Source organism: Nelumbo nucifera, chromosome 3 (genome assembly GCF_055504915.1).
Source record: "Nelumbo nucifera cultivar China Antique chromosome 3, China Antique-T2T, whole genome shotgun sequence".
Classification (NCBI taxonomy): Eukaryota; Viridiplantae; Streptophyta; class Magnoliopsida; order Proteales; family Nelumbonaceae; genus Nelumbo; species Nelumbo nucifera.
The window spans coordinates 48,399,291-48,410,276 of NC_142651.1; the positions used below are offsets into that span (position 1 = coordinate 48,399,291).

The 10,986-nt window shown below is 36.7% G+C and overlaps 1 protein-coding gene across 3 annotated transcripts; it reads left to right on the plus strand.

Moving 5' to 3' along the window:
* The first annotated feature begins 2,438 nt into the window (after positions 1-2,438).
* On the plus strand, positions 2,439-10,642 carry UNE12 (basic helix-loop-helix (bHLH) DNA-binding superfamily protein). 3 transcript variants are annotated; one of them, XM_010275906.3, is made up of 7 exons: positions 2,439-3,070; positions 3,572-3,664; positions 4,191-4,310; positions 4,949-5,014; positions 7,999-8,064; positions 9,350-9,427; positions 9,839-10,642. In XM_010275906.3, exons 1-7 carry the CDS (start codon positions 2,756-2,758, stop codon positions 10,073-10,075), a joined length of 975 nt encoding a protein of 324 aa, XP_010274208.1. In that variant the 5' UTR covers positions 2,439-2,755; the 3' UTR covers positions 10,076-10,642. The 3 variants fall into 3 exon arrangements, with proteins under 3 accessions (XP_010274208.1, XP_010274209.1, XP_010274210.1); XM_010275907.3 differs by lacking the exon at positions 9,350-9,427 and having other exon boundaries at positions 2,442-3,070; XM_010275908.3 differs by lacking the exon at positions 3,572-3,664 and having other exon boundaries at positions 2,480-3,070.
* The last annotated feature ends 344 nt before the right edge of the window (positions 10,643-10,986 follow it).

Consider the following 10,986-nt stretch of genomic DNA (forward strand, 5'->3'; position numbering starts at 1 on the left):
GCTGATTGGTCATTCTCCCTTTTTTATGGCAATTGATTTTGTTTTTCAAAACATAAAAAAAAAAAATCTGCCGCATCAGCAAAATCAATATGTCATAGAGGTTGACAAAACATGAAAACAAGTATATAAAAGATGGATTCGACTATGATGCCAGAAAAAGTATGATATCAGAAAAACTTACATACAATCAACCGGTATTATAAAAGAGGTGATCAATCAGGTAGCATTTATCAAAATTCACAGGTGCTTTGATTAATTTTCCAGTACCATATCTTTCCGGTATCATAGATTTTATCCTAAAAGATGTAAAATTTATAAAATTAAATATAAAATAAGCAATAATTAAGCAAAAATTGAATTTGTTTAAATCCCAAATGTCAAATAACTCTCTCTCTATATATATACATACTTTGTGAAATGGATTTCCCACTTACGTGATGGCACACGCAAAAAAATCTATATAAAGCAGATCTCTAATCTTTTTATCCGTTAATTTTTGCACGTGGCCTTCCCACATGTATTATATAAATACATCCAATCAAATTAAATTATAATAGATGTGACGGGATTGCTGAGCGCCTCACAGGCATATCTATTGTGCATTGAAAACATCTCCCATAAATAATAATTAATAAGTATGAGAAATCTTCTCAATGCATGATCGGATGTATGCGTAAGATGCGTATGAGGCAGGAGGTGTAAGGAACAGATCCGGTCTCCTGATAGATGGTCAAAAGCAATACCCGTTCGGATGAGCTGGAGATAAAATCATACACAACAGCCGAATTACCAATTACAATTGAACACAGCAGTGGTTACTGTGGGTCCCATGTGGACACGTTTTCAAATATGATCCGATCTGATATTCGAATCCACCTGCATTGAATCTTATTTATATCCACCCATATCCATTTTCGCTCATTGTATAATCCACCTCCACCCATCAAAGGAAGGAGGAGGCAAAAAGTAGGAAAAACTTTTGGCTGTTTGGAGAAAACAGCACGAAAGCCAAAGTTTTTCCCCAAAAGGAAAGGAAAACGTAAGGCAAGAGGTGTAATTTTCTCAAAGATCATTATCCATGGTTAATAATTGTCATATTTTGGTAATTATACATTGCCACCCTAAATTGGGGTATGGTGACACTTTTAACCTCTTCAAACTAGGAGTGTAAATGGTATTCAAAAATCCGATTTCGAATTCGATATTTGATATAATCGAATCAATTCGGATAATTCGAATATCTAATTAGTCAAATTTGGATATTCTATTTTTATCGAATAGTTAATCGGATTCGAATTTGGATATGACCTGGATTCGATTCAATAAATATTTGAATTCGACCGATTATTTAATTTTTATATATAATATATAAAATATTTTGTATAATTTATATATATATATATATAATAATTAAGTTATATAAATAATTTATATATTTATATATTTTATATTAATAAATATTTATTAATTATCTAAAATGATTAATTAATCGAATTTGAATATCAAATTTTCTAATCAGATTTGAATTTGGATATTGCCAGATCCGATTGGAATTCGATCCATTTACACCCCTACTTGAAACTTTATTTTATAATAAAAATATTCTCCTGAACTCTTGATGTTAGAAAATAGAAAATTACAAAATGATTCATTTGAGATTCAAAATGGAAAGCAAAAAGGCTACCAAAATGATGAAAAATCAGTATCTCTTCTTCGGCAAGGGTTTCAAAGCACAGCAATATTTGTGCTTTAAGCAATGGTCATTTTGGTAGATTTTTCTCCGTCCATTGAATTTTTAGTGGACAACTTAGGGGCATTATACAATGTGAATTGCTTTTATCGTTCTCGGTTTCAAAAACAAAGTTGTTTCTTAAAACTAAATTACAAGAAAACATTCTATATGCATTTAAATTTGGTTTCAACATGTTTTAATATAATTATTCAAGATCATGTTTTATAAATCATATAATTTCTATATTAGAAAAAATTGTTTTTATTTTAAAAATCAATATTTTATTGATTCCAAAAAACAAGTATTGTTTTTTAAAACAACCCAACTCCGATTCCCTTTTGAAAACAAAAATAGAGTTTAAGAACATGTTTTTTATTTGATGTAACGATTTCTCTAAACTAAACAAATGAAAACAAAACAATCATATTGCAGAATACCTCCTTACGGGGTGTTCAAAAACACGGTTGGTTTGTTTTGGAAAATAGAGGCAACTACCGTTAGTAATTTTAATTTCATCGTTAACCATTAACAGAATAGCGGTAAAGTGATGAAATCCAAAAATTCAGAGGATCTTTATGAGAAAACAAAACTTCAAGGGGCTAAGTATCACTACCTCTTAAATATGTGTTGCAGTCAGTAATTAATCATAATACTTTTAACCCCAAAAAAATCCACTTTTCGATTCCTCTTTCGACTCTCTCTCTCTCTCTCTTAAAACTTAAAAGCGCGAGAAACAATGCCAGAACAAAGTAGTGAAGGGAGAGTATTTCGAAGGCGACCCAACGCTTGTTAGTTCTGAGCGTCTGTTTTCCTCTCTCTCTCTCTGAATTCTTTGTTTCCCTCGAAACCCCAAATTTCTCCGGCTTATCGGGCGATGGATCTGTAACCCGTTTCGCCGACAGCCTCGCTTTTGGGTTTTCAAACTCCCCCCTCACTGTAGATGCTCTTTATTAACCCTAGCCCATCTAGTGGATTACCTTTGCTAAGGCTCTCTACAGAAAACTTATCCTCGCTATCTCCGGCATGGCTAATAACCCACCGGAAGGCCTAGGCGATGATTTCTTTGAACAGATCTTATCAATTCCTTACACGGGAAACGACTCCGCTTTGGCGGGAAATGACGGGAATTTGGCGGGAACAGCGGGTTCGATGGTCCTGCAGTTGAGCTCTGGAGATGGTTCTAGCCACGTTGCCGGAGGTGGTTTCCAGGGAACGGTTTTCCCGCTGGGTTTGAGCTTGGACCAGGCAAAGAGCGGCTTCGTGAAGCCGGAGGAGGCGTCGGGGGGCGATAAACGGTTTCGGGAGGAAACTGACGGAAGAGCTCCTTCTGGAAAAAACGTAAGTACGTCTCCCTCCGTGTATGTTTCCTTTGTTGCCCTATATGTCCCTGGGGTTTGATTGAATTGACATGCATGTTGACCGGTCGATGTTTTGTTTCCTCTTTCGGGAAGACACTCGATTTCATTTTTGTTTTAGGGTAAATTTGAGATAAAATTTGCTATAAAAAAAGGAATCCAGAGCTATTTATGATTTCAGGTGCTGGTTTTCCGGTTTAGTGCCGGAAACCAGTTTTAGAATTTCAGTTGAATTCGTCGCGTTTATTAGGAGATTATTGGCACATCATTCCATTTAACCTTTTCGTTCTTTCACACAGAAAGTTCCAAAAGGAGCAAGAAGGGAGAAGTTCGAGGACATTTTCCTGTATCTTCACGGGAAATTGTAGATTTCTTGAATTAGGGGGGATTCAGTGGGGTTGAGGGGTAGGGATAGGGGCATGCTTGTGAATGCAGATGAAATCTGCGTAATTATTTTTCTTTCTCTAAGCTTTGTCTTGTGCAGGATGGAGACTCTGTGCATTTGACGAATCTATTTCCGGCGTTTGGACATTTACAGACAAACCCAGTTCGGCCTGCCACTCCTCAGGTCCACCAGGTTGGGAAAAAAACAGCTGATCTGATTTCTCTCTGAATTTCGTATTGATGTTCATACAGAAACAGGCGCAAAACAATCTGGTAAACTTTCACGGATGTAAATGTCCTTTTGTCTTCAAAGGCGATAGTGTCACTGGTTCTATTCGGAAGTGATAGGAGTACGGCCGAAAATTTACTGAGTAAAAAAACCATAGGGCCTTGACTCACAAGTCTTTTCACTCGTTGATGTCTTCTAAAGAAAAGTGACACTTCTGACACAATATTGTCTGATTTGGGTCCCTCCGGTTGGACGCTTGCAACATCCCTTGCAGCGATGCACGGTGATCGTGGCACTCGTGCGAGGGGGTGCATCTGTTTTTTATGTCTTAAGGGCATTTTTGTCATTTCACATATTCAACTGAGATAACATTGTGCAAATTTTACCCATGACTTCTTGAGAACGGGTGTACTTTTTGTTGAATTCAAGGTATCCCTGCTTAATAGTTGAATAGTAATTTAAGTGGTTATTTTTCATGGAATCTGTGCAGCCATTTCATGGCCAGCCTACACCAGCCACCGTTGCTAGCGTGGCACACCCACCGGCCATCCGACCGAGAGTGCGGGCTAGACGAGGGCAAGCCACCGATCCTCACAGTATTGCCGAGAGGGTAAGGTCGAATTATTTATACAAGAGGTACAAATAATTATGCTATGTGGGGTCTAGGATTTTCTTGAGTAACCCTTCCAGGTAATGTGAAAATAGCATCCCCCATTTGAGGATACTCTGTAATTCCTAAACATTACCAAAAGAGTTTAAACCATAAAGTAGTTTAACCATGGTTCACTATGACTTCTTTTTTTTTCTCCCTCTCTCTCTCTCTTTGAGCAGAGTTTTGCAAGAGTTTGTCACCACTTGATGGATTGACTGATTTTTACTGCTTTTGATATATTGCTATACAACATAAAACCTAATTTACCCCCAAAAAATGCTTAACACCCTAACCATTTGTGATTTTCTTCCTACTTTTGCCATATCTAATAAAACAATTCGCTTTTCATGTAGGATAGAGGAAAATCGTGGTTGAACATTTAAATATTTTTCTAAGGATATAAATAGAATACTTGCATTACAATATTTTATTCCATTTATTATTATAAGGTAAAGGAGCAAGTTTTTATGTTTAGGTTGTCATTTTCCTTACAACTTTACTAAATTAGCACTCTCTCCTAGACATTTATGATGCTTCAGAAAGATGAAGATAATAGATAATTATATATGTTTCTCATTGTTTCATCTTGGTTACAGTTACGCAGAGAAAGAATAGCCGAAAGAATGAAAGCTTTGCAGGAATTAGTTCCTAGCTCCAACAAGGTTATCATCTCTTCTCTGTGCTCATCTACCATTCCCTTACATCCAAGTTGTTTTTTTTTTTTTTCATTTTACATTTCAAATAGTTGTATCTTGGATTCATGATTTGTTATTTGTTCTGGATGCTGGTTATGGCATGTATCTCTTCACTTAAAATACTAGCTGAATTCTCTAAGCTTGCAAATTTTTGGTAGTTCACCATATATAACTGAAAAATGAAAAAAGAAGAGGGACAAAAAAGGACTTAATAGCATTTTTGTTTGGGAACCAGACAAACTATGTATTATTAAAAATTGTACCATCCCTTGGGATTAACAAAACATAGAATAATTAGAAAAAGAAAGGAAGTAAAGTGTCCAAACATATCTGGTAAAGCCAATTGTAATTAACCAAGTCATCCTGTCACAGGCATTGTTTCAACATTGTTCTGGGCTTCTAATTACAAAAAGGAGAAAAGGTCCAAAAGAAAGTTCCTGGCATCACCAAATGTCTGGCACTTCTTGGAATTCTTAATAAAACTGCATAGTTTGCTTTTTTTAAGGATTTTTCTTCTTTTATTACAGTTAGGATGAGGAACCATGAACAGGTTGGTGATAAAACTGGTTTTACATGTATCTTAATAGATATGTTGATTAACAATTGATGGACCCCAATCAAATTCACTCACGGTCTTAACAGTGAAGTCCAATCCAAGGCTGATAATTTTCAAGTGAGGGATAATTTTGGTGTGGATGCAAAGCCTTACTTACTACCACTCATACTGGATATTGGATGTGACAAATCAGCCCATAGCTGTCAAGGCAGTGGGATTGCCTTGTGCCTTGCCTTGTGTTCCTATATGGAAGTACAATAATTTTTCTTCAAAAAAAAGCACAATATTTTTAGGTGTAGTGTAGCTAAACCATATAAAAAAAAGTACAATAATTTCAAGGATGTAAAAGATAATGCCAACTAGGGGAACAAGATAATTCCTAAAAAAAAATAGGAAACAAGCTAAAACAACCACATCTTTTATATATTAAAAGAAATCACCTAGAGGAGCCCTAATCACCTAGGTGATAAGGTACTTTTCTGTTGCCCAGCCTTGACCTAGTGCCTTGACAACCATGAAGCAGCTTCAGGTATTTGGGGTTTAAGCTCCAAACTGAAACTCTGCAAAGGTAAGGATCTTGCTTCTTACTTGCATTGAAGAACTCCTTTCCTCGGTAAACAATAGCCTTCCAGAATGCTCCCTCGTTTTTCAAACAATGAGAAGAAATGATCAATGTACTACTACCTATGAATTAAAGTTGCAGAAACATTTGATATATTGAGCTTGTATGATATGTATCACTTTCCATCTATTCTTGTCTTAGAAAAAAAAGTTCTGGTAGTTGTTTCCTCCCTAAAGGTTTTATAAACGTATTACTTATTTTTATGCTGCAAAAGAGCCTCTTGAAAGCATTCAATAGCTATACTATTCAGGGGGAAGGTTGCATTGTAAGAGGTATCTAAGCAGATAATTTTGAAAACCTATATTCTTAAACCCTACAAGTAGATAATTGGTGTTAAAATAACCAATCACAATACCCCGCTACCCCAGTGTTGACTAATGAGATTGTTTCTCTCAGTACATTGGTTTTTATTTGCAACAAGCAATGGAATGAGATTGCATTGCATGTCATAATTTATGCCTTTCAGCATAGAGCACCTCAAATCTTTCAATTACCTTCATTTCCATATCTGCCAGTCCCTTGCAACCAGAGTAAAGATGCTAGGTGGTAAGCAAAAGATGATATGGTGAAGCTGAAGTAGGATCACTTTATTTTTCTTCAATGAAGATACAAATTACGTAACCATGTGAAGTCAATACAAGAATATTTTGAGAAAGGAAAGAGGGTTGTGGTGGTCATAGTAATGTCCCTATAATAAGACATTGGAGTACATGCATTCTCAATTTCTCATGCTGTAAGAATACTCGTGCTACAATTGATGTTGCGGGTGCTAATACTTCTTTCTCAATATATGGTCCATAGTTTCAGGGAGTATGTAGTTCATCATCTTAGTGGAGAAAATGCACAGGTTCCTTTCACCCAACATAATTATGCATTTTTTTATCAGTGCATTAAATATGGAATTTCATTGTGTTCTTTTTAAAATTTAAGATAAGTAGGTGAGTAATCTGGGGCAAAGTTGCAATCTTAGTAGAGCAATACAATTAAGGATATCAAGGTCAATAAGGCTCACTTTTGTATCAGTTGGTCCTTTGTTGCATATTTGCATTGTACTAATAATAAATGAAATTTTTTGTTGACTTATGATGTTATTGTTATGTATAAAAAAACAACAAAAAAAGGAGAATGATTTTCAATAGAATCCAGATGTGCTTCACACCCCCTTTATATTGGAAGACCATATCCAGAGACCTAAGCTCTCATTCAATTTATAATTAATGATTCATAGAGAACTGTTCCCAAATACAGATTTCTTGTAGCCACCCCTTGTCTAGCTAATGCAAGAATCAGGTTGTTTGATGCCAGTCTACCCTAGTAAAGCTGCCATTTGTTCAGCCTTCATGGAGTTTCCATATGGGACTGGAGAAGATTGCCATGTCTATTTCTGAATTCTCCACCTATACCCCAACGAGTTGGGATTACCCAAACAGCAGCCATCAAAGTTTAATTTGATACATGGGAAGAAGGAACAGTCCAAGAATAGATTTTTTTGGCACATAGTGGCCACACTCAGACTTGAACTGACATTCTTATGCTTGTTAGCCCAAAATTTTACAATTGCACCAAGCAATGGTTCCTTCTGAGGTCCCATTTATATGGAATCAAGTAAAATAAACGAGGAAGAAAAACATATTTCATTGGTCTAAGTCAAGAGAAACAGATTTTTGGTGTAAAATTTTTTGCTCATGCCTGGAAAAAGATCTTGCTTTTACCATGATGGAAAGTTGTTTCTGTTCCATTCCATTTGTTGACAGGTTATATCTGGTTGTGCAGACAGATAGGGCGGCCATGCTTGATGAAATTGTGGATTATGTGAAGTTCCTCAGGCTCCAGGTCAAGGTATAATATGTTTAAAGTTCAAGAGCTAAATTCCATATGAGCCATGCATTTTCTTTTTTTTTTTTCCCCTTGGGGGGTGCTTACAATGTTATCTAGTTGCAGATAAGTTCCTTTCTGTAATTGTGGTTGTTGTCATCACCATTTGGGGGCTGCTATAAAATTCTATGTTGTGTTACGCTTTATGCCAGACCATATCATCTACTTCATGCATATGCTTTCAAATAACTTTTCAGTCCACAACATTGTCCGACTGTCCTACATTCGAGCCTTCAGCCTGCATAAATGTGTTTGTTCCTAGATAATATATGCCAGGAAAAAAATATTTAATTTCAAAATATGATCAATTGAAACGTGTTATATTCTTTCAAAACTCCCTTTCGTTGTTGCCATTTAAATTTCATTCTCCTGACATATTGTTAAAACATAAAGCAGACTTAGAACTGTTCATATTTTATAAAGGTTACAAGTTATGTACTTTGGATACTTGTACATGCCTAGTGTACCAGTAGTCAGAGTCCTTTATAGCAAAAAAACAAATTACATATTACATATGAGCCCAATACAATTGGTTTTTATTCACCCCTATCCCATTTGCTGATCTCCTCACCCATTGTATTCCCAGATTCATGTTTCTAGTGAGCCATTTGAAATTTTTAATCTCATTCCTAATAACACCACATTATGGACTCTGGTTCCTTAAGCCATCCCACCACCAATTTTGAATCCCCTTCAATTATCACATTAACCATATATTTGCAAGTTGTACTTCTTGTAAGATAGCAAGCAATTCATCTATAAACAGTCAGCCAAACCCACTAGGCCCGAGAACAAGTCAATAACATTACCTTCTGTGTCTCTCATTACCCCTCCTATCATACATTCATACTACAAAAAATCTGTTTATTTTAGAAGTTTGATTAAATCTAGTGGAGATGTTACTTATGAAGAAAAAAAAAGAAAAGAAAACTAGTGGAGATATTAATATTGAGAAATAACATTTAGTGAAAGCATGATATATGCATGCTAAATGGATTGTGGGACACCTGCATTTATCCATGTCCTGGATCTTATATCTTATATCAGTATTGATGTCCATGTCTGTACCGTATCTGGACATCATAGCTACAAGGTCAAGTTTCGAGTGTCTTCAAATCCCTATGACTAGAGTGGAAATCTCCTTTTGGTCCTGTTACAGCGAAAATACTTCATTCTTGTTCTTACCAAGTCATAAATTTGTTATACGTGTTTCATCTTTAATTATTGACATATCTGTCTGTATTAACAGGTTTTAAGCATGAGTAGACTGGGGGGAGCTGGTGCAGTAGCACAGCTTGTTGCTGACATCCCGCTGACCTCAGTTGAGGTAATAGAATAGGATGACGCGCATTTTTACTCTCTTATGACTTGCACGTTTCTTTCAGTACATTTTTGTTCTATGCATGTGGGGTGTCTGCATTTAGTGTGGTGACACACTGACACTACATCTGCATCTACGGTTTTGTACTGGTTTGATCTCTTCAGGTCAATAAATAATAAGGATTTCTTCGTTTGTAAGGCTTCTATTAAAGATCAAAAGAGAAGATTCTAAACAAAATTGCTTGTATGTGTGGTGTAGCATATATCTACATATTGTACTAGAAATTGCAGATTCAATCATCTGTGTGATGCATTTGTAAAAGTTACGCATTCATGGCCGGACTGAATTTTTGGTAAACTTTTCCCCGGTTAATTTATGACTTGTTCTTTATTCTTTTTCCTTGGTCCACGACAAAAGGGAGAAGGCAGCGAAGGTAGAAGCAGCCAGCGAGCATGGGAGAAGTGGTCAAACGACGGAACAGAGAGACAAGTAGCAAAGCTGATGGAAGAAGATGTTGGGGCTGCGATGCAATTTCTACAATCAAAGGCACTCTGCATCATGCCCATGTCTCTAGCCGCTGCTATCTACCACACACACCCTCCAGAAGCCCCTACGACTCCGATTGTGAAGCCCGAGTCAAGCGCCCCCTCGTAGTCGTAGAGATGTCAAAGAAAAGGGGGTTCATACTTGCACGTGCCCATCATGCCCCAGGTCCCACCTTTTATTAATGCTCTGATTCTGATTTCTGACCCCACCACGCACTATTTTAGTATTTGCTACTCAGAATTCAGAAATCGTCTTACACCCACGCGGCATTGCAATCAAAGTCAGATACCATATATATTCGCTTTTGACAGTTTTCTCAAACAGGACCTGATGTCATGCTCATGCCTAGAAAAACTGCGGGCACTTGTTATTTCCTGCTAGATCAGAATTCAGAACCAAGGGAAGGAGTCTCACTGGCTCACTGCTATTGCAATGTTAAATCTTTTTTTTTAATGTTTTTCAACCCCACCTGGGTGGGGGAGGAGGGGTAGTGGTGGATGGCCAGAATACATTTTTTTCGTTGGTGGGGACCGTCTTTTTTGATAGTGGGTGGTGGGACATTCTAAAAGAGAGTGATGGGCACATGGGTATATGTAATGTAACTATGATGTATTCACTATTCAGAGGAAGATTTAATGAAAGTTGAAATAGATAATGGCCGGTCATTTTTAGAAAGCTATTGTTGGAATTTGGATGTAGTCTTACGTGAAATCAGTTGTGCTTCTTGGTTTCTTCTATGTGATGAGTGGGATGTATTTTCTTTTCCTTTTTAGTTTTTAAAATCTCATTTTAGTTCTCCAAAGTCGTTAGTTGAGAGAGAGAATTCAAAGTCGTTAGATGAGTTCACATCAGAGCCCCACAGAGAGTGCCCCACAGGCGCCCCGCATGCACATCTCAGAATATACTTCAATAGTTTGTCACTGGAAGATGTTTCCAATACATGATTGAGATGTGCTGTGGGGCACTGGTGCACAGATGCGTTCTATGGTCTGCTGATCACAATGCATCATGGTTTAAAG

Coding starts and splice junctions, on each gene's coding strand:
- UNE12 (XM_010275906.3), top strand. CDS start 2,756: ATGGCTAATAACCCACCGGAAGGCCTAGGCGATGATTTCTTTGAACAG. Junction 3,665..4,190: donor CCACTCCTCAGGTCCACCAG/GTTGGGAAAAAA, acceptor GAATCTGTGCAG/CCATTTCATGGCCAGCCTAC. Junction 5,015..7,998: donor TAGTTCCTAGCTCCAACAAG/GTTATCATCTCT, acceptor CTGGTTGTGCAG/ACAGATAGGGCGGCCATGCT.